This window comes from Aethalodelphis obliquidens, unplaced genomic scaffold, assembly GCF_003676395.1.
Source record: "Aethalodelphis obliquidens isolate GAN/ISIS:26980383/991018 unplaced genomic scaffold, ASM367639v1 scaffold39, whole genome shotgun sequence".
NCBI classification, from domain to species: Eukaryota; Metazoa; Chordata; class Mammalia; order Artiodactyla; family Delphinidae; genus Aethalodelphis; species Aethalodelphis obliquidens.
In genome coordinates this window covers 8,422,665-8,448,665 of record NW_020837983.1, presented here as the reverse complement: position 1 = coordinate 8,448,665, position 26,001 = coordinate 8,422,665, and the positions used below count along the sequence as shown (strand labels likewise).

At 42.6% G+C, this 26,001-nt stretch overlaps 1 protein-coding gene across 2 annotated transcripts in view; it reads right to left on the bottom strand.

Annotated features, from left to right (window-relative positions):
- Window positions 1–2,771: 2,771 nt before the first annotated feature.
- POP1 (POP1 ribonuclease P/MRP subunit) overlaps window positions 2,772–26,001 on the bottom strand; it is a 37,842-nt gene continuing 14,612 nt past the window's right edge. The window contains exons 8-16 of one of the 2 annotated variants that reach the window (XM_027131487.1): window positions 25,739–25,995; window positions 25,521–25,614; window positions 23,232–23,343; window positions 22,583–22,702; window positions 14,771–14,886; window positions 12,539–12,730; window positions 11,287–11,441; window positions 4,902–5,243; window positions 2,772–3,961 (exon numbers count right to left, since the gene is read on the bottom strand). In XM_027131487.1, coding sequence (XP_026987288.1) covers window positions 3,307–3,961; window positions 4,902–5,243; window positions 11,287–11,441; window positions 12,539–12,730; window positions 14,771–14,886; window positions 22,583–22,702; window positions 23,232–23,343; window positions 25,521–25,614; window positions 25,739–25,995 — 2,043 coding nt within the window. In that variant the 3' untranslated portion in view covers window positions 2,772–3,306. The remainder of the gene's footprint in view (window positions 3,962–4,901; window positions 5,244–11,286; window positions 11,442–12,538; window positions 12,731–14,770; window positions 14,887–22,582; window positions 22,703–23,231; window positions 23,344–25,520; window positions 25,615–25,738; window positions 25,996–26,001) is intronic. The other variant, XM_027131488.1, reaches the window with a different exon arrangement.

Here is a 26,001-nt window from a genome sequence, read left to right as displayed (position 1 = left end):
AGCTATGACTGTTTTGAAATAATGCAAAGGAAAAAGAATACAAGGCCTTCACTACTCTGATCCTTATCACATACCCCGGACTGCAAGCCCCACGTATAAAATCTTCTCCGATTCTCCGAGGAGGGAGGCGCAGTTCTTGAGGCTCTAGCCTGCTGTGTCTTCCCTTCTGCCTGGCAGAAAAATAAAGCCATCTCTCTCATCCTCCAAAACCTCTGTCTCCCTATTTCTGTTCGGCAACGGTGCACAGAGAAGCCGAGATTTTGGCAACATCACCTGCCACTGGCCGGGAAGAAAGAACTCACCCTGGGCAGGTGGCAGCCAAGACAGCAATGCAACATCGAGTACTAACTTCCGATAAAAGGAGAATGAACATTAGGGTCACGATAAGCTCCATAGGAACTGACAACATGCACTTAGGCGGCGCATGTCCTGCATGGGTTTTTTATACACTATATATTGCTGATGCTATTTTCCTTAAAAGAAAACTGCCGCCATACATCTCAATGCCTAGAAGGATATGCACCAGAAAGGTAACTGGGCCTACAACCTGGATGGTGAAAATCCAGGTGACTTAAGTTTTGTGATGGTTGTTGCTTATCTGCATTCTCTAGGTTTTTATGATGAATGTGGATTATTAATATAAAAACATTACTTATGTACTATTTTTAAAAAGCAGAGCATAATCACACAGACAGAATTCTGTTTCATGCACAATTCAGGCGTGTAGCTGGTCCCGGGTGCTCAGCTCACAACCTGGCTGCTCAGGACACTTCCTGACCGAGTGATATCTCTGCTGCTCAACCGGAGGGCGGGAGCCACACTGTCCTTATTCGGTTGCTCGGCAGACACCCAGTAGGATCACCATAAACACGTCCATTCATTTCATTGCTATAGAGAATAAGACCATTCCTATCAGTCTTTTTCACAACAGAAATGGACACTTTCCTGTTTATCTACTTATGCAAATTCTGTCACACTGTTTTGCAAGGTATATTTCACGAAACTAGCATTCTTCGGACAATAGGTATGCAAAAAAAAAAGTGGTGGTCTGTGAAAGACAGATGTCCTTCCTATCGGTATTTGCAGAGCCTCAACTATACAAATATTCATTGTGGATGTGCAATAGGAGGGTACAGTATATGGCCTTCCCCAAATTTATGTAGCCATGAAACACTTTTTTCCCAGGAAACATCTCCAGGGACCAGTGCTCCCAGGAATGTATTTCGGGAAATGCTAGTCTATCCTCTTAGCGCATAGTTCTTTGACCTGCCACCACAAAGCAGAGCAATTGTGCCCTGTCCCCCGTGATGAGGGCAGGGCAGCAGGGCCCACGCGGGGTGCTGTACGGAATGAGACAGTGACACAGCTAGCTCAGATTTCTGTCATCAAGCGAGCTAAGCCACAGAAGTGGCTTAGAGCCTAGAAAATAAATGAGGGATGGCCCATCAAATATTAACAACCAAGCACCAGGTGCCATTTTAATTTATTCTGCTTACAGAAACCAAAAAAGAATTATACTATTTTTTTCACTCTCATCTGCGTTGGACACAAATACTTTCAGAGGCAGAGTGAGAGGGAAAATGACAGACGTTTCACTGGCTACTGTAATACTGCTGTATCTCTTCCCAGCCTGTCACTCCCAAAGACAGTCACTGCCAAACGCTATTGCAGAAACACAATGCATTTACGTCAATAACACCTAACTGTACATTTAAATAAAAAATTAATACTAATCCCACCTAAGCTCTGCTAGCAATGTATGGCAGAAAACGACGGAGTAAGAGTATGAGTGAGAGTGCGCAGCCACCAAAAGCTGATGAGCACCTAGCTTCCCTGCAAGTGAAAAAAAGCAGTGATGACGCCACTCTTCCATATGGGGCAGGATGAGACCCCTCTTTTATACCCTGCTCAAATGTCAGGTGGACAATGGGACTGCACGCACGTTTAAAAGCAGCTCGACATTTTAGCTATCACCTTGCAGAGGTCATCGCTGCACTGCACGGCCGCACTTCCCAAAGTATGTCCCTAAGAACACTGGTCCTTGAAAACAGAATTTGGGGCTCAAAAAGATTTATAAAATACTATTAAAAAAAAAGATACTATAGACTATCATCCACTTCTTGGAGAATCACAATATACATTATCACATGGAAGGTTCTAGAAGTCCTTTAAAAAGAAGTGCTTAACTGTATTTATTTATTTATTTATTTTGGGCTGCCCTGGCAGCAGGGGCTACTCTTCATTGCGGTGCGCAGGCTTCTCATTACGGTGGCTTCTCTTGTTGCCGAGCATGGGCTCTAGGCGCGCAGGCCTCAGCACTTGTGGCATGCGGGCTCAGTAGTTGTGGCTCACGGGCTCTAGAGCGCAGGCTCAGTAGTTTGTGGCGCACAGGCTTAGTTGTTCTGCGGCATGTGGGATCTTCCCGGACCAGGGCTCAAACCCATGTCCCCTGCATTGGCAGGTGGATTCTTAACCACTGTGTCACCAAGGAAGTCCCGCTTAACTGTATTTAACCCAGAATTTCCCACTCTGTCCTTGGACTCTTTTCCTTAGGTAACATACTTCATAGAACATATTTTGAGAAATGCTCCTCTATGGCTTTGAAAAATTCTTTGCAGAAACAAAGCACAGAAAAATTAAGTAACTCCTGGAATCATGCGCTGGTCAACACCACAGAGGACGAGTGGTCATAAAACCACAGACCACCACTCTAGTTCCATCTCAACACTTTTGCCATAAACTGAGCCTGCCTGAAAAGAGGCAACAATACGTTTTCCACGATTTCCTTCTTTATGGTGTAAAGCGTTGGGCATGCTGATCACAGTACAGAATTTAACGTGGCCCCCAGGGCCCCATACTTCATGCACAGAGACCAGATGTTTCTAGTCTTTCCCACTTCTGTAACAATCAAATCATTAAACAACCGTCGTCGCTTATCACATGACTACAAGATTTTTCAAATAGACTTGACAGCCCTTTGTTCTTGAAAGGACACAAGAAAACAATAGGGCTTCTAATTATTTTCAGCAAGAATTACACAGACCAAGAAATCAAAATACGAAAGCTTTTGGCTATATATGCCAAAAACTTTTAAAGTATTACAGCAAGGACAGGGAAAGATGGAAATCAAGGACATTACTGGAATGAGGTAAACATTTCATCCATTTGCATAAATACATAATTTTTTAAATTCTCATTTCCAAGGAATTTAACATGATATATTGAAACGGAAGACAGCAAAAACAACTCTCCAGTTGTGGGACTTGGCAAACACAGTTATTATCTGTGCCAGGATGTAAACCGACCTCACACCTCAATAACGATTCTCGCAAATCGATACTGCAGAGAGGCAGGCGGCCTCAGCAACACGAGACCCCTCTCCACTCCTGGCTGGCTGGACAGCATATCCAGCAAGCCCGTCAAACTAACAAACCCCAGGGCTTCCCCACAGCCGACAGCCATGGAAAAATCTCCCTGTGTGACAAAGCCAAGGAGAACTCTGGAGCAGTGAGAAGTCACAACCGGGAGAGGGCCTGACCACAAGCCCAGGGTCAGAGGCTGCTGTCCAGCTGCAGAGTCCCCCTCTGCCAGGCCCTCAGATGCAGCACAGCCTCGCTTCTGCCTCTTCTCTAGTTTCTTCTTCTCCTTCTGTTTCCGGATCTGGCTCTTGAATGGGTCACTATGCTTGGGCTCCTGGGGCCCACAGTACAGCCGATCCTGGCTGAGCTGGAGGAGGTCCTCCTCAGCTGGAACACAGATCATGGTGTGCGGCTCGGGGCTGCCCTTCCTCAGCAGGGACAGCCTGACCCACACCAGGGCCTTGGGGAAGCGGTCCAGGATGGACAGGCAGGCCTCTCTGCTCAATTCTTGCTGCCCTGTGCCAGGAGCTCGTGGGGCTGCCCGACTGTTCCCAGAACTGGGTCCACACCAGGCTGACAGCTGCCTCAGTAATTTTCTACTCCTGCGTGAAGTGGGAGACACACGTTTTGAGGATATTTTGTTCAAGGGGAAAATATGCAGTTAGAAGACTGGACGTTGCTGGAGTTCATTTGATTTTCTGATACTCTATGGGGGGAAAGGATCAAAACTTCGATTTTTTAAAAATCAAAAATACACATTTGTGTGATGATACTTTTCTTTTTATGTGTCTACTACTCTGAGACTCAAGGATTAAAGGTTTCAAGTTGAAGGCAGAGAAAAGTAAGACAGTGGAGTAGAATCTATGGCTATATTCACAGTGAGAGGATTCGAGTAAAAAGGAACTGATGTTTTGATGAAAAAAGAAACTCTAAGGGACACTTATCTGAAAAGTAAGAAGGAAGGATATGAAATTACTGTACAGAAAAATAAGTATAAAGCAAAGGGGTGGCACTCTTTTAAAATCAGAGCACAGAATAAAGGGTTAATGATAAGCAGAATCGGATAGCCTGCAGCAGCACTGAGAGAAGAACACATTTTACACAGTAACCTCTGTGATATGACAATATCACAATGAATGGGGATCTAGTCGGCCACAAATGCAGGTCATTCAAAAGCAATGGGAAGAAATCTAATTCAATGATTTAAAGAATGCTTGCAGGGGTTCTTCATTACTTAAGATCACAATCGTGAGGGGACTGCTTTGTGAGCAAAGACTAAATAAAATAGGTCATAAACTGCCCTGGTTTAGGTCTATTGATGCGATATTTTAAATCATTTCGTCAGTTAGCATCACGCCCCAAAGCAAATGTATGTGATTTAGCCTTTTCCCTGGGCCCTCTATGATTCACTGGCTTTCCCTTCCAGAAGGTCCATAAATTCACTTGGGCTTTGTGTAAAGGAGCAATGATAACTTTTACTTCCTGGTCAGTATCAAAAAAACAGACAATCCAAAAACGTACCCGGAAGTCGTGTGCACTTACCTCAGAACGCAGAGGAGACTGCCGGTGGCACCCTGGCCCACTACCCCCTCAGTCCCCGCCCGGGCTGGACCATCTGTGTCCATCACTCCCTTGGGCTCGCTGGAGTCGTTTAGGGGTGTGCCCTCGTCATCAGACAGCTGTCGAGTCCTTCCAGGCATGGGAGCACAAGGCACCACATCTCTCCTCAGGCTACTCTCCTCACCACCAGGAGAGGAAGCTGCAGACGATTTGTCTTGGGCCTGGACTCTTGATTCCCAGTCTCGAGTTAACTGCTCCCAGGGACAGCAGAAAGGTGCCAGGGTGCCAAGCTTAACGTAGTTGGGCCGTTTTGCCGGAGGGCGTCTAAAGGAAATCAAAGAGGAGAACCAATTTTGAACAATTTAGGATGGACAATGAAAATAACCATGGCCACCGTACTCCATCTCTATTTTAAAAACAAACATACAAAAAAGTCTTCTAAGAAATACGATTTTAAAAAATAATAATAACCAACTCTAGTGGCTGAGCGTTTTTGTTTTCTTCGGTTTTTACTGTAATAGATGATGCACCCACGAAGTCGCCCTACGTGCATCACTCCGGGGAGCGCCACTCCTGAAGAGCTGCAGGTAAAGGGTGCTCCTGGAGCTGTGCAGTGATGCCCCTGAATACTCACAGGGTTTGAAGTTCAAAAGGTGCAGAAGGGGGACCTCCCTGGTGGTCCAGTGGTTAAGAATCTGCCTTCCAATGCAGGGGACGCAGGTTCGATCCCTGGTCAGGAAACTAAGATCCCACATGCCATGGAACAACTAAGCAACTCTGAGCCCACACACTCTGGAGCCCTCGTAACCCAACTAGAAAGCCTATGCACCGCAACTAGAGAGCCTGCGTGCCACAACTACTGAGCCTGTGCACCACAACTAGAGAGAAGCCCGCACACCACAACTAGAGAGCGCACCACAACTAGAGAGAAGCCCACGCGCTGCAACACAAGATCCCACGTGCTGCAACTAAGACCCGATGCAGCCAAAAATAAAAAAAAATTTTTTTTAAAAAGGTACAAAAGGGGTGACGGTGAAGTTTCTCTCTCACCCTTGACCTCTGGTGACCCAGCTGTCCTCCACAGAGACAATATCATCATCTGTTTCTTATATATCCTTCTAGAGACATTTTATAAACTTACAAGCAGATATATACATATTTCTTTTTTTACCCATTTTACACAAATGGTGGCAAACCGATCCTGTACTCTTTTGCTTAACTTTATTCATTTAACAAAATATCTTGGAGGTCATTTTATATTAGCACATCAAGACATCCCTCATTCTTTAGCACAAGTCTTATCCCACTGGATGGTTTATACCTTATTTAGACAGTCCTCTCCTCGAGGACATTTTGGTTATTTTCAAGCTTTTGCTTCTACAAACGATGCTGCCATGAATGACCTTGAACATGTTGTACAAGTACAAGTATATCCACAGGATAAAGTCCTGGGAGTGGAAGTGCTAAGGCAACGAGTATTATTAGCACTTGCAATTCTGACAGATATTCCAAACTGCCCTCCACATGGGTGATACCAAATGACTTTTCCAGCAACATGTAAGTGAGGGAGAACCTTCAAAAAACCACTAACTAGTGGGAACCAGGGCCTGCTCTGGTATGTAATGACCCCAAGAGGTAGGGAGCAGCCTGGCCATGGGCCCTTCCGGGCTGGGGTACTCTGTGGGAGTCCCAGCCTGCACCCTCAGGCTGATGGTCTCCTCGGGGACAGGCCCAGACATTCCTTCCCCCCTCTGTTTCTTACTGTGTGCTATGCCCTAGGACCTCAAATGGAAATGAACCTGTACACTTAATCAGAGGTTCAGTTTGAGCCTATGTTCTGGAGACTGAACCAAATGTGTTCTGGCCTCCTGAGAGGGGCAGCTGGTGAAAAACCCTCTCAGGGTACTTGCTTCACCCAGAAACTTTTAAAAAGAGAGACGGGCAGTTTATAAAAAGAGAGACAAAAAATGGTGAAAACACTTAAGAGTACCCAACCTCACTTGTAAGCAAACAAACAAAAACTGAGAACGGTAAGATGCCATTTTTTCATGTATGTTTTGTCAGTATTAAGATTGGTAAGAACTTCCCTGGTGGCGCAGTGGTTAAGAATCCGCCTGCCAATGCAGGGGACACGGGTTTGAGCCCTGGTCCGGGAAGATCCCACATGCTGCGGAGCAACAGAGCCCATGTGTCACAACTACTGAGCCTGCGCTCTAGGGCTCGCGAGCCACAACTACTGAAGCCCGTGCACCTAGAGCCTGTGCTCCACAACAAAGAGAAGCCACGACAACTAGAGAAAGCCCGCATGCAGCAACAAAGACCCATTGCAGCCAAAAATAAATAAATAAATAATTTTTTTGATTAATTAAAAAAATAAAATAAAAGATTGGTAATAGCCCACGTTATCGAGACGTGAGGGAAAACAGGCACCCTCGGAACTAGCGGTAAAATTCTACACTAATACAAATAGCCATTTGCCAATGGTATGTCAAATCCTCAAAGCATGCAGCTTTTTTTTCTTTTTAACTAGAAATCTTATTTATGAGATTGAGCCTAAGGTCCTTCTTTGCCTTCTTTCCGCTACAGCTCCTCTCAAGTGATAGCTCTTTCTTTTTCACACCCCACAGGCCTAGGGGTGGGCACATTCCTCCTGATGCCCCCAGACCGCTTTTCTTCTCCTTCCCGCTCCCCTGAGGCACAAGCCATCAGATAAACCTGGCTCTCCCTGCTCAGCCAAGGCCTCGGTCAACTCCCCAGGCACCCCATTCCCCGCCACTCTGCCTTCTCCTCCATCCCAACCCATTCATCCTTCTAGTACCCTGGCCCACCAGAAACTTCTCACACCTTTTACTTCCCCCCATCTCAACCACCCACTCTCCTGGTCACACCTTACCTTTTGGTCACTGCCAACACTTGCTCCACCTTAAAATCTCAATTTCAAGTATCCTTCACTCAGAATGACGCCTCCTATGTTGCCTGCCCATTTACCTCTCCACGGCAACAATTCCTCAACCACTGGAACTTCCTACGGTAAGTCCCCTACATACGAATGAGTTCCGTTCCAAGAGCGAATTCATAAGTCCAATTTGTTCGTAAGTCCAACAAAGTTAGCCTAGGTACCCAACTAACACAATCGGCTATATAGTGCTATAATAGGTTTATAATATCAATACTTTTCACACAAATAATACATAGAAAACAAACACAAAAAATAAAGAAAACATTTTTAATCTTACAGTACGGTACCTTGAAAAGTACAGTAGTACAGTACAACAGCTGGCGTACAGGGGCATCGAGTGAACAGGCAAGAAGAGTTACTGACTGGAGGAGGGAGAGGAGGTGGGAGATGGTAGAGCTGAAGGATCCTCAGCAATAGGAGACGGAGGGCAGGCTGCAATCTCACTCACGCCTGACGCTGATGGAACACACGTTCACATCGTTGAAAGTTCGCAACTTGAAGGTTCGTATGTAGGAGACTTACGGTATTCGTTTACCACTTCATCCCTGCTCACTACCGTCCTCACGTCTCTCTCCTTGGAAGCCTAGATGCCACAGTTCCTAAGAGAGTCACTCCCTTTACACATACCCCCAAGTCCCTCCTCCGGCAAAGCCCCTGCTGGTTACATTCAACCCTCCACTACCCCACGCCAGCACCTCGTTGGCGGAACATGGCTGGGGAAGAACATGCAGTAGTCCCGAAGGGTCTCACTATCAACACAACTTAAGTGGACTCCTACACTTCTTACAAATCTGATACGTTTCTCCAGTCGATTCTATCTTCCACTCTCCCAGAACACTGTTTATATCAATTCCTCTCTCCTCAAATCTCCAACAGCCTCTCTGCCCCTTATTCCTAGATGATAACCTTGCCTATTTTTCAGAGAAGACGGTCACAGTCAGACTACTACCCAACCTCTGCGCAGAGTCTAGCCTACCGAAATCTGTATTCACATTTTCAGAGTCAGCCTTCCAGCCTTACTAAAAATAAGACAGCTAAGCCTGACCCTAAGGAATGCCACTCCTCCCCTTATGCCCTGGATGCCACCCCGTCTTCCTCACTCAAGGGCTTTGCTCTGGCCATTTTACCCTCCCTCCCCTTGCCTGGATTCCTCCCACTAGTGTAGAAACACGTACTTCCATCAAGAATAAGCCCCACAAGGGCACAGCAGACTTTGCCCGTCCTGTCCCCTGCTGCAGCCTCAGTGCCTAGAAAGGTTTCTGACACATGGCAAGTTCTAAGTCAACATGTGCTAAACGAATAGATCAGACAAATACGTAGAGATACAAATGGAAAGCTGTTCACAGAAGCACAGAGCAGAAATTCAGAAAGAAACTAAAGGGCCACTGATAGATCACAGGACAGCCATACTGCATTGGCAAACGACACCTCACTGGGCAAACCTGGCCCACTGCCTGTTTTTTGTATGACCCGCAAGCTAAGAATGGTTTTTACATTTTTCAATGGTTGAAAAAAAACACAAGAGGGAATTCCCTGAAGGTCCAGTGGTTAGGACTCCGCGCTTCCACAGCAGGGGGCCCGGGTTTCATTCCTGGTTGGGGAACTAAGATCCCACAAGCTGCGCGGTGCGGCCAAAAAAAAGAAAAAAGGAAAGAAAAAAACACAAGAGAATAATATCGTGTGGCACATGAAAATGCTATGAAATTCAAATAGGATTGTCCATAGCGTGAGCCTGGAACACAGCCGTGCTCACTCATTTATGCGTCCTCTGAGGCTGCTTTCATGCCACATGGCAGAGTTGAGCAGCTGCCATGGAGACCAAAGGGCCCACAAAGCCAGAAATAGTTATCATCTGGCCCTTTACAGAAAGAGTTTGCCAACTTTTGGTTTAGAGTCATATTTATTGATATGGGAAAACTTTCCATAATACACAGCTAAATGAAAAAAGCAGGTTTCAAAATAGTAGATGTAATACAATGCCTTAAAAAAAGTTTGTGTCTACGAAAAATTTACATACATAAAAAAATCGAAAGGGTGAGAGATAAGTATTACTGTCAATTATTATTTAACAAGCATGGAGAAGCCCCTGCACACTATGGGAGGCGTAGGATGTACAACACACAATGGCTGCCCTCAAAGGGCTTGTAAACCAGCAATCCAGGAACGTATCCCCGTTCACTCACTCACTCATTCATCCATCATTCAAACAATAGCTGGAAAGCCAAGCCAACTGTGGCCAAGCCTGTCTCTAGAGTTGCAGCCGTGCACAGGAGAGCACAACTGTGGAGCTCACAGTCAAGGAAATACAACATTCAATTAGTCACCCATTCATCAGTCAACAAAAAAACAGGTATTAAGGCCCACTGTGCACTAGGCACCGGCTAGATACTGCAGATGCCACAACAAACAAGAGTTTTTGTGCTTCCCGAAGTCTACAGTTCAGTAGGAAATACAGGTGCCCTATGTTTCCTTTCCAGAGTATAAAGGAAATAAAGCCCCTCACTGGCAACTCCTCCAATGGAAAAGAAAAAAGTCTAGATGGATAGATACCAAAATGTAAAAACAGTGCTATCTCTCTGGATAAAAGGAATACACCAGTTTATGAAGTATTTTTGTATGTTTCCATACTTTCATGAAAATTCATAAGTATGTACTCCATCTATAACCATTATGAAAGACACAATTTCCATTTTGAGGAGGCAGGGCTCAGTAGCGGGAATCAATTAACAAGCGCCCGGAACTCAGGTCCACAGCTTAGGTGTACACCATCATCAGTGAAGCAAATAACAAAGAGAAAGGCTTGTAATCTGCATGGGCTATAAAATCTAGATATAGGGCAATCTCCTGACCTAAGTAGCATCTTCTTAATTATGTCTTGGGAATGTTGACAAGTCTAAGAACTCCACATTATATAGTAAGAGTCCCTGAAGCCAGGACAAACATGATTGTTCAATGTGTCTTCCCCTTAAGACATCAAACTAGGGACTTCCCTGGTGATGCAGTGGTTAAGAACCCGCCTGCCGGGCTTCCCTGGTGGCACAGTGGTTAAGAATCCGCCTGCCAATGCAGGGGACACAGGTTCGAGCCCTGGTCCAGGAAGATCCCACATGCTGCGGAGCAACTAAGCCCGTGCGCCACAACTACTGAGCCTGCTCTCTAGAGCCCGTGAGCCACAACTACTGAAGCCCGCGTGCCACAACTACTGAAGCCCGCGTGCCTAGAGCCCATGCTCTGTAACAAGAGAAGCCACCACAATAAGAAGACTGCGCACCTCAACGAAGAGTAGCCCCTGCTCGCCACAACTAGACAAAGCCCACACTCAGCAATGAAGACCCGACGCAGCAAAAAATAAATAAATTTATTAAAAAAAAAAAAAAAGACATCAAACTAGAGAAGCCAGTTTCTTACCTTTTGTACTTTTCAAGAAGATTCTTAGCTTGCTCTTCAGCAAAGAGAATCCCAGCAGGGCAGTCTGGGAAATCACCTGGGACATTAGGTGACCTTTTATACTGAGAATGCACTACAGTCTCTTTTAATCCTCCAACTCTTGCACCTCGATAGATCTAAAAGAAATGCCAGAAAGATCCTGTCACTATACCAACTTAAAGTGAAACTGCTAAATTCTTTGTATGGAGAAAAATGGGAAACCTAAATACCCATCAAAAATAGAATGGATAAATACACTGGGGAACTACCCCATGATGGGTTACCATACAATAGTAAAAATGAATGAAATAGAGCTTCACTAATCAACATGGAAAAATCTCAATGTTGAGTGAATATTGCAAGTTGCAAAAGCATTTATACAAGGAATAAAGTTTAAAAACATGTCAAATATAGCTATTTTATTTTAGGATATACACACACACTTAATAAAGCTATAAAAACATGCATGATAGTGACAAACACCAAAAATAGGACTCGTGATTCCTTTAGAAGGAGAGAGGGAAATGGGATTGGAGAGGGATACACAGAGCGCTTCCAATGAACCTGTAATGTCTTATTTCTTAAGCTGGATGGCAGGTGAAAGGTACACAGGTATACCTTCTGTATGCTTAAAACAGTTCATAATTTTAAAGTTAGATTTAAAAATATTCCCACTCCTAAATGATTAACTGAATGTCCTTTGCACTATGCATAATCACTAAAATTAATTATCTGCCTGAATCTAACGGTCTTACATGTCATGTCCTTTATGCTTTCTAGCTCAAAGTAATTATTTAACCAGGAAAAAAAAACACACACATTAGATTTTTAATAAAATTTTTCGCTGCAGTTAATAAAAGAGGAATAAATGGAACAGCACGTAAAAAAAAAACTGTATTCTATACATCTATAAAAACGAAGTCTTTTGGCTTTTAAACTGTAACAAATTTCAAGTAAAGAAACCTCAACATTTTGTTGCCACTATTATTCAAAAATCAGGCCACTTTTAAAACCTCAAAAATTCAAAAAATGTCAGCACAACTCTTAGTAATGAAAACCGGGCTCCAGGGACTCTATGAAGTATCTTATATCCAGGATTATAGCTCAAAGGGCAGAAAACTAGCACTCAATTTCTAGGTCGTGTGTAAAGTCAGGAACATTTTCAGTGCTTGGCATTCACTAGGAATGTATTTTAAATGTTGTAACTGTTGGTCAGAATCGAAGAGTAACTTACAAATGGAATCCAGAAAGCCATGCCCCAGCCCTTTGGGAGGAGGACATCCCAGCCACTTCCCCAGCCTCGCTGGTCATCACCAGTCACTTTTCCTGGCTGTTGAATCAAAAGTATAGGAACCTTGGATTCATGGGGACCTAAAAAAAGCTGTGACCCGGGCACCAGCAATTCACTCCTCTTCCGGTTTAAATCCTGAAGTGGAAGAAAATAATTCAAGACAAACAACCCTAGTCTTCCGGGAGATCCTACTGGGTCTCCCTATAAGCAGCTTTACAAAGTTCAAGGCTCTTTTAAAAAGCAAGAAAAAGGTGTTCTCAATAAATAAATGTGAGCCATTTTAAGTACAAGGTATTTCTCCCAGGATGATTTTCCTCTATACAAGTGCTTTGGTAGAAAATGCCAAATTGTCTTAAATTAGAATATACTAAGTGATTCAAAGTAATAAAATAATATACATTCATTCTGCTAATTCCTTATCTATCAGGATTAATCTTACATTGTGATACTCTGTCCCTACATTTAGTTTGGTTAAGATTGGTGGTCATGAAGTAAAAGGGCTATAAACAAGAACTTCTCAAGGAGGGGCACGTGGGAAAATACTCCAGCTTTTAAGAAAATTTCTCAGCAGGTCTTAAAAGAGAAGATGCTATAAATGATCTATTAAGTGGACTGCAGGGAGTGGATAACAACATCCTTGCAGTCTTGCCAGGTGGAGACAGGCCTGACGCTCAATTGAGAAGACTACACAGGAGACCACCTCCACGCTACAGTCTAACTCACGAATGCCCTTCATGCATGACCAAGTCCCGAGTCTCCTTTTTTTACCTTTGGTCAAGTTTCCACTACCTTCTACATATTGGGAATTCCAAAATATCTATCTCTTTAGTCCCAACTTTTCCTTCTGGGATAGAAACCTGTCTCCTGGACATCTGCTCCTGGGACGTCCTGAGGCCCCTCAGTTTATCTGAGACTAAACTCATCTTCCCCGCTGCGTCACTCTCCTCCTGTGTGCCCCGGCTGGCTGGACGACATACAATTCTCACAGTTCATTAGCTCATTCATTCATCCTTTCAAATGTTTAGTCTTCATTCATTTACTTGTTCATTCAAATATTTCCTAAGCACCTGTTATATGCCAGGCACTTAGCTAGAACTTGGGAAGACAGCAGTGACAAGTCAGACCTGGCTCTGCCTCTCTTTTAGCTGAGCTCCTAAAACCAAGCTAGACCATTAGGACCTAACCCACAGGCCTCCTCCTTTCTCACTTCCCATCTTCCAATCAACCACTGAGTCTAGGCAGTTTTACCTTCCAGGTATACGTATTAAACCCCAGCCCCTCCACTCCAGGCATACTGCCACACTTCAGGCCCCCATCATGCCATCTGGACTACTTCAAGGGTCTCTTCTAAGCCATCCAACCACAAGCCCTCTCTCCAGCTCTTCCGCCCCTTATTCCCGTCTCTAGTCTCCGTAGCACTCCCAGACTGAAATCTGATCACGTCATGGCCCAACTTAAAATCTTCAATGGCCCCTGCATCTTCAGTCCAAATCCAAAAATGCCTCAAGGTCTTTTATGCTATAGCCCCTTTTTATCTCCTCAGTTCCTTCTCCTACCCCACCCTTAACTCCAAGATACTGATCTACTTGGAGATTCCTGAACATGCCATCCTGTTTTTGGCCTGGGCCCTTGCCCTCGTTCTCAACTCCAACAATCCTTCCTCCACTGTAGCCTTGGCTCCTGGCCCCTGGCCGCCAAGAAGCCTGGTTAATTCTCACCACACACCTAAGAGTTAGCTCAAATACCACCTCCTCCACCCAGGAAGCTTTCCCCAGTTTCCCTAGTCTGGGCTCAGTACCCCTTCTTTGGGCTTCCTTTGTACTCTGTACTTCTTCAACCTAATCCTAGTCATCTACCCCATTATCTAATACAATACCTGGTGCTGATAGGAGCTCAATCATGGTGAAATTAATGACAGAGAACATTTAAGGGGAAAAATAGTAAAAGAAAAACAAATTAAACCATAAGATTATCATTTCAAGAAGAAGTCTTTGTATTAACCTTTTCTAGAGATTATTCTTCTCTAAGAACGGAAAATAGCATTGTATATATCGTAAGGGATCCAAAAATTGAAAATAAAAGGAAGTCTATGGGATTCTATTAAATATGAAATAACGTTCATGGTCTCTAGAGTGATGAATTTCAGCCTGTTTTCACGACTTTACCATTAGTTACCTGATCCGAGATTTTATTCTCTGTGACACTCTTACAGATATCTTGGTTCCAAAGAAAGCTATGCGAACACTCCACAGGCACACCCTCCAGAAGCAGCTGTCTAACTTTCTCATTATCTAAGAGGGAAAAGAAATAGCCTTAAACCACATTCCTTAGATCAGTGAGGTCAAATTCTAAACAAAGCCAGGTGACCTTTTCTTACAAGAAACTATTCTATAGGCTCCTCTAGAAGCCTAACTTCTCTAGAGGAATTTATTTACTTGGGTAGAAATTGTTATTCTTTCAGTTGGTTTCATAATCTGTGAAACAGCAAAGGCTCCTAAACTTATTTCTTTGACATTTATTTTTAGTCTGTAAGATGCAAACATTACATTAAATTGCCTCTAAATATCTGCCTGATTCCACATTTAAGATAATCACGTTCTAGGCATCACTGCAGAGGCGAACCATTTCTTGATTATATGCTCTTGACAGCACAAATCATATTTTAACTATTGGCTTCAGGGCTCTCTATATCATCCCTGACCCAATGGTCTTGAGCCAACAGATACCATCCTTTTCTTCTGTCCTATTACTTCAAGTCTCTGATAACCCTTTTTTATTGAATTGAATGTATTCCTTTCTGTAAAACGTATTTTTCTCAGTCCTTTAAAACGAATATATTTGTTGTGAAATATGTTGTTTCATCCCTTTAAACCAGCTACACCATGCCAAAAAGTACTCTAGTGGGAAAGGAGGAGGAATTTTTTCAGTTATAAACATATATATTGATAGAAGAGACTTCCTACATGCAATTTACTTAAACACTAGGGGGAAAAAAATCTTTCAAATCTTACTTTGTTGGACTGAAGAATTAAAAGTAAAAAGTCAGACAATTCATGAGTTTAGGCTAAGGTCCTAAAATGCCAACACAGAAAGGTCACTCAACCTGCATGGGTCTGACGGCTGACAAAAGTAAGTTGGAAGTGACTTGGCCATAATGTGACAGATATCAGGGACAAACAAGTTAGAAAAAACTAAACTGGTGAAAAGATCTGAGATGAAAGCTCCTTAAAAGCAGCAACTGCTTCTAGTGCAGCTGGAGAGAATAACCAGCAGCATCTCAAGTGACAAGGCGTGTGCTGTAAAAATTCACACGGCCTGTCTAGGAGCAAAAAAGTCCCATCAAACAGCTGTCTGCCGAGAAGGCTTTCCTGTGGAGTGCTGCCATAGATCTGAGTGACAGAGCTGGGATTTTATTCAGATTTGGCTGCAGACAAAAGAGATGGCTAATACGTAGGGTGTAAAGGCATAGGAAAGCACAACTTCATCTTCAAATATTCTAAAAAATACTAAGTAAAAAGATGAAACAAAGTAGATGGTACATCCAGACAATGGAATATTATTCAGCACTAAAAAGAAATGAGCTATCAAACAACCTAACCCAAAAATGGGCAGAAGACCTAAATAGACATTTCTCCCAAGAAGATATACAGATTGCCAACAAACACATGAAAGGATGCTCAACATCATTAATCATTAGAGAAATGCAAATCAAAACTACAATGAGATATCATCTCACACCAGTCAGAATGGCCATCATCAAAAAATCTAGAAACAATAAATGCTGGAGAGGGTGTGGAGAAAAGGGAACACTCTTGCACTGCTGGTGGGAATGTGAATTGGTACAGCCACTATGGAGAACAGTACGGAGGTTCCTTAAAAAACTACAAATAGAACTACCATATGACCCAGCAATCCCACTACTGGGCATATGCCCTGAGAAAACCATAATTCAAAAAGAGTCATGTACCAAAATGTTCATTGCAGCTCTATTTACAATAGCCAGGAGATGGAAGCAACCTAAGTGTCCATCATCGGATGAATGGATAAAGATGTGGCACATATATACAATGGAATATTACTCAGCCATAAAAAGAAACAAAATTGAGTTATTTGTAGTGACGTGGATGGACGTAGAGTCTGTCATACAGAGTGAAGTAAGTCAGAAAGAGAAAGACAAATACCATATACTAACACATATGTATGGAATCTAAGAAAAAAAAAATGTCATGAAGAACCTATGGTTAAGATGGGAATAAAGACACAGACCTACTAGAGAATGGACTTGAGGATATGGGAAGGGGGAAGGGTAAGCTGGGACAAAGTGATAGAATGGCATGGACATATACACTACCAAACGTAAAATAGATAGCTAGTGGGAAGCAGCTGCATGGCACAGGGAGATCAGCTCGGTGCTTTGTGACCACCTAGAGGGGTGGGATAGGGAGGGTGGGAGGGAGGGAGAAGCAAGAGGGAAGAGATATGGGAACATATGTATATGTATAACTGAGTCACTTTGTTATAAAGCAGAAACTAACACACCATTGTAAAGCAATTATACTCCAATAAAGATGTAAAAAAATAAATAAATAAATAAATAAAATAAATGAGCTATCAAGCCATGAAAAGACAGGAAAGAACCTTAAAAGCATATTACTATGTGAAAGAAACCAATCTGAAAAGGCTACATGCTGTATGATTCCAACTATGTGACATTCTGGAAAAGGCAAAACCATAGAGACTGTTGAAGGATCAGGGGTTGGAAGCAGTGAGAAAGGGATGAAAAGAGAGAGCACAGCTGACTTAGGATAGTGAAACTATTCTGTGTGATACTATAATGCCAAAGCAGAGTATGACTGAAGGCAAAGGAGGCCTTTTAAGTCAACAGTCTTCATTACTGAGAAAAAAATATTATCAGCTGAGTCAGCATGCCCCTCAGTGTGCCCAGAATGACTGTCAATTCCGTGCAAATTCTAAGTCCTTCCCCCAAGACTCACATAAAGCACATTCTCTTTCATCTCGGACCAAAGCTAATTGACTACATAACTCCAGAATTGTGACTTAAAGGTTGAATAGCTTATCTTCTCCTTTCTTAAATGTATTTGAAGATTACCAGATTTTAAAATTTCCTTAAGTGTTTCTTAGAGAAGCAAGGGAAATGAATAAAAGGTTTAATCATTTGGGATTCAAATGAACCAAAGTTACAGCCTTCAAATTCACTCTATTTTAAATTAAATTTGCAGAACAGTTAAAAAGGCCCAGCTGAAGCTATCAGATATTTTTTCTCCCAAGAGCAGAAACTGAGAAGTCATGGCAATAATGACCAATAACTGGGAACTTGAGAAAGTCAACTGTTTGGGGTACACGGTAATAGAGAGGGTATAAAGAGAAAGACTAAAAGGAGCCCATGAGCACAATGTAAGGTCAGTATTTTCTAAAGCAAATTCATCTCTGGAAGACAAAGACTAGTTAAAATAATCTAACAAAGCAAACCAGATGTTAAGGAGAGCAAATACTAAAAGAACAGATAGTAGAGCAGAACTTGTATTTTTAAATTTCACCCAGAAAGCCAGTTCTTTACACAGTGAAATGCTGTGTTAATGAAGTTGAAAAGATTCGCAAAAACATATTGTTAATATTTATCAAACTCAAGAAATGAATGATAGGACTTCCCTGGTGGCGCAGTGGTTAAGAATCCACCTGTCAATGCAGGGGCCACGGGTTCGATCCCTGGTCCGGGAAGATCCCACATGCCGCGGAGCAACTAAGCCCGTGCACCACAACTACAGAGCCTCTGCTCTAGAGCCCACGAGCCACAACTACTGAGCCCGCGTGCCACAACTACTGAAGCCCGGGCACCTAGAGCCCGTACTCCACAACAAGAGAAGCCACTGCAATGAGAAGCCCGTACAACGCAACGAAGAGTAGCCCCCCGCTCGTCACAACTAGAGAAAGCCCGCATGTAGCAACAAAGACCCAACGCAGCCATAAATAAATAAATAAATAAATGAAAATAAATTTATTTAAAAAAGAAAAAGAAAGAAATGATCAAGTAAACTTTTTCAAAGCACCTAAGGATACGCATCATCACCTCAGGGTCTTCACTGAAAGAGAAAACCATTTCCATTTCTGTACTCTATTCTACTCTCAATATTTCTGACGCTCAAGTGTGTGGTTGTTTTTCCCATAGCAAACAATTCTCTGACACCAGCTGAGTGTCCTACAATTTAACTCAATCCTGACGCTACCTACCTAGAGATAGCATCAGATCCCACAGGTTAAGGGCTCAGTCCCACAGACAGCTCCCACTTCAGATGCCAATTTTAAGTCCTGACCAACTGGCTATAAATTGGCCAAGTCCAACAGTTTGCTAGAATGGCTCCCAGAACTCAGGAAAACAGTTCACTTACTACATTACTGGGTGAGTTTTTAATAAAAGGATACAGCTCTGAAACAGCCAGATGCAAGAGATGCACAGGGCAAGGTAAAGGGGAAGGGGTGTGGCGCTTCCATGCCCTCTCTGGGCACCCCACCACCGAGCACCTCCAAGGGTTCAGCAAACAGGAAGCTCTCCAAACTCCACTCTAGGATTTTTATGGAGGTTTCAGCAGGTAGGTATGATTGATTGGCCATTAGCGATTAAGCTTAATCTCCAGCCCCTCTCCCTTCTCAGGGAGAGAAGGGGTGGCGCCTGAAAGTTCCAACATTTTGGTTGGTTCCCCTGGCAACCCGCCCCCAACCTTAGGAACTTTACCAAAAGACACCTCATTAACATAAATTCAGGTGTGGTTGAAAGGGGCTTGTTAGGAATAAGAAAAGTCTCTCCTTTTAGCCTTTAAGGCTCTTGTCACTTAGGAAATTACAAGAGTTTTAGAAGCAAGGTGCCAGGAACCATGGACAAACACCAAAACATGTATTCCTTATTACCTCACAGTATCATACTGCTGTATCTTCTCTTTTCCAAGCTCTCTATAATTCCCAGCACACATAAGAAGATAAATTGTTTATGTTATGCAAGTCAGGCAAACCCTTCCTATGGTTTAAGTAGCACCAGAATTGATCTGTTTTGTCCAAGTCAAAACAAAGAATGACTTCAGATATGGAAAGAGAGACTGGAAGTTATGTCAGAGAATTAAGACTATCATGACCTTAAGATTCTTCTAAGGATTCACCTTTTATTAATTGATCCAGCTCATCAAGGTATATTTCTAAAATTAGTTTTGAATTGTCATCCCAGATGGTATGTTACATTTGTTAATAATATTTGTGTAATACTAAATCCTTAAAAAGTTTACTTTTTTATATAGCTCACATGCCGATACTTCTTCAAAGAAATTACTTAAAACAGGTTTTTTTTTTTTTTTTTTTTTTGCGGTACGCGGGCCTCTCACTGCCGCGGCCCCTCCCATTGTGGAGCACAGGCTCCGGACGCGCAAGCTCAGCGGCCATGGCTCACGGGCCCAGCCGCTCCTGCGGCATGTGGGATCTTCCCGGACCGGGGCACGAACCCGTGTCCCCTGCATCGGCAGGCGGACTCTCAACCACTGCACCACCAGGGAAGCCCTAAAACAGGTTTTAATAAAATACAACAATAAGATTGGTGGCCACGATGGTGAAGTAAGACCCTGAACATACCTCCTCACATGGGCACACCAAAATTACAACTGTTTACAGAGCAACTATCTATGAGAATGTCTTGAAGACTAGCAGAACAGGCTCTCCACGACTAAAGATAATAAAGAAGGAACCAGATAGGAGAGGTGGAGACATGGTAGAGTCAAGATACACACCCCTGGGTAGGCGACCCACAAACAGGAGGAGAATCATAACTGCAGAGTTTCCCCGAGGGAGCAGGGGGACCGAGCTCCTCATCAGGTACCCCAGCCTGGGGGTGCTGCATAGAGAGGATGAGCCTGTACAACGTCTGGCTTTGAAGGCCAGCTGGGCTTGAGAACAGGAGAGCTGGAGGGCTACAGAAAACACAGACTCCACTCTTAAAGGGTACACGTAAAATCTACATGTTCCAAGTCCCAGCACAGAGGCAGTAATTTGAAAAGAGCCACTTGTTGATCTTCGAGAGTTTCCCAGAGAGGCAGAAGGCAATTGGGAGTCCTCCTGGGGACACAGATCTGGTGAGGATGTGGAGAAAAGGGAACCCTCATACACTGCTGGTGGGAATGTAAATGGGTGCAGCCACTGTGGAAAACAGAATAGAGGTTCCTCAAAAAACTAAAAATAGAACTACCATACAATCCAGCAATTCCACTTCTGGGTATATTTCCAAAGAAAATGAAAGCACTAATTCGAAAAGATACATGCACCCCTATGTTCACTGCAACATTATTTATAACAGCCGAGGTATGGAAGTGTCCATCTACAGATGAATGGATAAAGAATATGTGGATATGAATATGTGGATGTGGAATGGATAAAGAATATATGACACTTTGTCATTTCCAACAACATGGATGGACTTGGAGGATATTACACTAAGTGAAATAACTCAGAGAAAGACAAATAGCACATGATATCACTAATATGCGGAATCTAAAAGACAAAACAAATGAACAAACGTAACAAAACAGAAACAGAGTCCTAGATACAGAGAACAAACTGGAGGCTGTGAGAGGGGAGACGTGGGGGGGGGGGGATAAGTGAAATAGATGAGGGAGATTAAGAGATACAAACTTCCAGTTATAAAATAAGTAAGTCATGGGGATGTAATGTACAGCATGGGGAATATGGTCAGTGATATTGAAATAACTTTGTATGATGACAGATGGTAGCTAGACTTATCCTGATCATTTGGTAATGTATAAAAATATTGAACCACTATGTTATACACTTGAAACTAATATAATATTGTAAATCAATTATACTTTGATTATTAAAAAACACAATGACATAAGACGGTAAGCTTTAATAGTAGAAACTAAATCATGTTTTTCAAGATAGACTTTAATTTTCCTTGAACTGATTTATATTAAGACAAAAGGCTTAGGAAGAATTGAATACTGCCTTATTCCAAAAAAGGGTTTGAGGCAGCAAGAGAAACTAAGCAGAGTTTAACTACAGTTTTGAGATGATTACGACAGTAAACATTTATTGGTGTAGTAGACGCTGTTAACTTTTATGGTTGTTCCAGACCATATTGCTATTAAAAAAGAAAGAGGCAACAATGAATTGATTAAAGTGTCAGGCTCCGTAATTAACTAACTTACCTATATATCTTAAACTCCTCCCTCATCCAATCCACCTTTCATGTGAAGTTCTGGCAGAGTACTTTATTGCCCCCTTAATAAGCTATCTAACTACATGTGAAGGTAAAAAAAAAATTCTGAAGTTGTTTCTACACACACCTGTATCCTTTCTCCAAAAATTCATAAGCTGATTTTAATCATTCTTCCAATTAACCGTGTTTAAATGACAGTAAATACGAGACAGGATCACAATTGCAGCAAATCGCAATTTTAGACTAAAATTTTAGCCAGCCCCTACCCATCCCCCACCGTGTCACCCCAAAGAACTCCTGCAGGCCACTCTACTGAGTCTACACCAAGACGTCTTACCCTTCAGCACCTGGGATGGCCTTGCCAGGATTCGAACCTGGATCATCTGTATGGTCAGACAGAGGCTTCCAAAGAGCACAAGACCAGCTGCGGGTGCAGATCCCTTCCTCACAATTAAAATTCTGCAAAGCCAGGCATTTTCAGAGAACCAAGTTTGCAGAGACAGGTTTTACTTAGATACTAAAAATAGAGAACTCAGGGGAAAAAATGAACATAATGATCAGGCTACATGTTTACAGCTAAAAGATACTTCCTCATACACATCTCCTTTGATCATAATCACCTTGAAAGGTAGGCAGGTAAAGACTGCCCTAATTCTTCTACAGATAAAGTTACTGCAGAAGTGTCACAGGCAGAACTCTTCTAATGGGACTGACTGCTCTAAATAGTAAGGAAAACCAGGTTGTCTCAGGAACTTTACCTTGGCATTTTTCTGGATTGGGCAAAACTCTGGACCTCTTTTGAGGCAAATTTATTCGTGGATCACCAACTGTCAGTCCCAGAATAGTACCTGCTGGAATTTCTGCTGGTGATGTTATTCCTTTAGCAAAAAAACAAAACAAAACAAAAAGCAAACAAAAAGTTATTCACAAATACATATATATTTGCTTTTATTTTCAAATTTCTCTAATGAAACTTTCACCTTGGGCTAATTATGTAAAGACACGTATTCCCCTTTTTTTCCCCGAAGGTACTTTCAGAAAATAAATTAATGTTCATAAAGAGTGAAGTTTCTTACAAAAAGCATTAAATTAACATAACAGGTTATTTTACTACATGAGCATGTATGTTCGTATCAATAACTACAGGAGCTTCACACACAAATGCAATCATGTGAAGGTAAGTAAGATTTTAGTTTAGTAGCTGGCACACGCATTTATCTATAGCAATGGAATGCCAATTATTTAGAATACTAACACCTCATTTGTGCTTTCTTGCTGTATTTTAACAAACAGTTACAAGTTAAAAAGCACACTACATTTAGGTAGCTCAACTGCAAGATGCTCTTTTAACCCATTTCCCACTCTTCCCTTCTTCCCCAGTACAACCCAGTATCCCCCCTGTTATACCTCCCAACAATTCAAAGATGGTTTCCTGTCTGTGATGAAGGGAAACGTTATCAGGATTCCTGCAGGTTTCAATCCACCAACAGTGAGGTGTCTTCTCTGTGTCCTCTCCCTCCTGGAAAACAACAACTCCTGTTCACCAGACAAATAATGGATCAGACTTAATAATTTTGGTGAAAATCATTGTGCTATTGGCCCCATCCTTTTTTCCCTGTTTGTGGGAATGAATCTTTTGTGAGGGGAACCAGGGAAACTGTCACATCAGACTAATGATTCTTCTAATTACAGACAAGGACACAGGACTATACTTCTCTCAAGATTTCACAAACTAAGAAAAACATTCGTGGTTTTCTGAGAGACTACCTACCTAACTGACTGCACACCCGTGGTCTCTGTAGCACAGTGCCAACAAGAGATGCCGTGTTCTTCTCCCACTCTACCAACTTCATCACCACAGAATGAAGCAATAAAGTTTTCCTCGCCAAAGAAAAACCAAACCAATACCATTTGAAGAAATCTTCAGCAAAAGGATTTATTACTACTATAGTATTTCTAGAAATTTCAAGGAAGTTACACAAGTATTTTACTTGCCTTTTTTCTGAACAGAACTAGGAATTGGGAAAGGTTTCAAACAGCACTTCAAGTACCATAAGCATGCCCAGGAAGAGAACGTACAGCTATGATTCATAACAAAGTTCACTGAAGTAGGATGTGCCCCTACAGATTCTAACCTGTAATACATGTGCCCATTACCTCACACAAACTCAGGTGGCACAAACTAGTGGTTCAAAGTACAGGCCCTGGAACCAAACTTCCTAGGTTCAAATCCTCCCTCTGCAACTTATGAGCTAGCATGGAGTAACAACTCTGCACCAGGCACTGGGCTAAGCCCAGGGGACAGAGTAAAGAATGGGACTGCTCTGTCCTCGCCATCACGGAGCTCAGACTCTTATGAGACACGAACGTCGAACAAATATGCAAACAAATCTAGACGTAAATAGAGGAAATGTGCAAGATGGGATGAAAACAACAGGAGGGATATAATTTAACTTAGGGGATCAGAAAAGGATTCTAGAGGAAAATGATATAGATGTTGAAACTTAAAGAATGAGGGAGGCTTAGCCAAGAAGAGCGATAGAGGTGGGACATTCAGACAGGCTCTAAGGGAGGTGAGATCTGACATATTCTAGAACTGGAAGAAGGCCAGGGTGGCTGAAGTGCCAAGGGCGAGGAGAGACGAGGCCAGACAGGCGTGAAGGTATAAGATTACCAGTCAAATTAAGGGCTTTGGAATTTATCTCAAATACAATGAGAAGCTTTCCAAAAGCTTTTAATCAGGAAGTAGCACGATGTGAATAAATTTTCAAAATATCACTTTGCCTCCTGCGTGGAGAATAGAGTGAAAAGTGAGAGCAATGAAGGAAAGTTAAGAAGCTGCTTCAGGATCCAGGAAAGAGACAACAGTGGTTGAGACTACTGTGGAAACAGGGAAGAGGGAGAGAGAAGTCGTCTTTTTTTTCTTTTTTTAAATATCTGTCTTTTAACAGCTCAAACTCTGTTCAGATCTATCACCATATTCAACGTGTCCAATCTGCAAGAGGCACAGGCACTGAAGGGTTAATTGCACAAATACAGAAAAACAAACCGAATCTGAACCCAAAGTGTCTGATTCCTAATCTAGTCTCTACTCTCCAGACCTGCACTGTCAACATGGCAGCCACTAGCCACAGAGAACAGTTTGAATTTAACTGTTAGTTAATTAAAATTAAATAAAGGAACCAATTCACTTCCTCAGTCACGCTAGCAACTCGGTAGCTACATGTGGCTGGTGGCCCCGTAATGGACAGCACAAAGAAACATCACCCTCGCAGAACATTCTATTGGACAGAGTTGCACTCAACACACTGTTCTCAACCTGTTAGACATCACCCTTAAAACTAGCCCCAGAAAATATGCATCACACAAGTACAAACAAAAAAAACTAGCATATACTTTCCAGAATTTTAGGGCTCCCTGTTAGCTGCCTATGGAGAAGTTAAGAACCTTCTACAAGACTCAGAAGCTCAGGAGCAGCCTGTATTTAAATAAGAACAAGTCAGTTTACTTATTACATTCACTTAGATTTGCTCTTCTAGGAAAAGTGAAAGATAAAAGTCTTTGATAATCAGCATAAGTAGGGAAACAAACATTTATAAGCCATGGCCCAAAATGTTACCAAATTATGCTAGGTTTCACAAATTTGCTAAGAAGGAGGTGACCAGAATAAAACATGACAAGCACGTTTACTCTTACAGTGTGGACAGAAGCAGCTTTGAGTGCTTCAGTTAGGATGGAGTGGGAAAGTGGACCAATCAGCCGGAATCTGTTCATCTCCATCGTCAAATCACTGAAAGAAAGAAAAGGTCTTAAAATGGAAACTTCCACCGTATATGATGTCTGTTTCACCGGCAAAAACAGAGCACACCTTCACTGAAAACGGTCAGTAGGTTCAGAGCAAATTCAACCCATACCTGATTACAATGCCTGTGGTTGGAGAGATCCAAGAATACGGCTGAAGTGGATCTCTAGTTCCATCACCGATGACTTTTTTAATTGGTTTAGTATTTTCCTCATCATCTTTCCATTTTCTTTTCTTGCCAATTTTCTCTGTGGGCAGGTCAGTTTGGCTTTTTTCTTGGGATGGTGTCAGAAGGGGATCAGGGAGGCAGACAGTCGACTTGGTGGGTTCCACACACTGGCACACTGCTTTTATTTCCTCTAAGATATCCTAAGG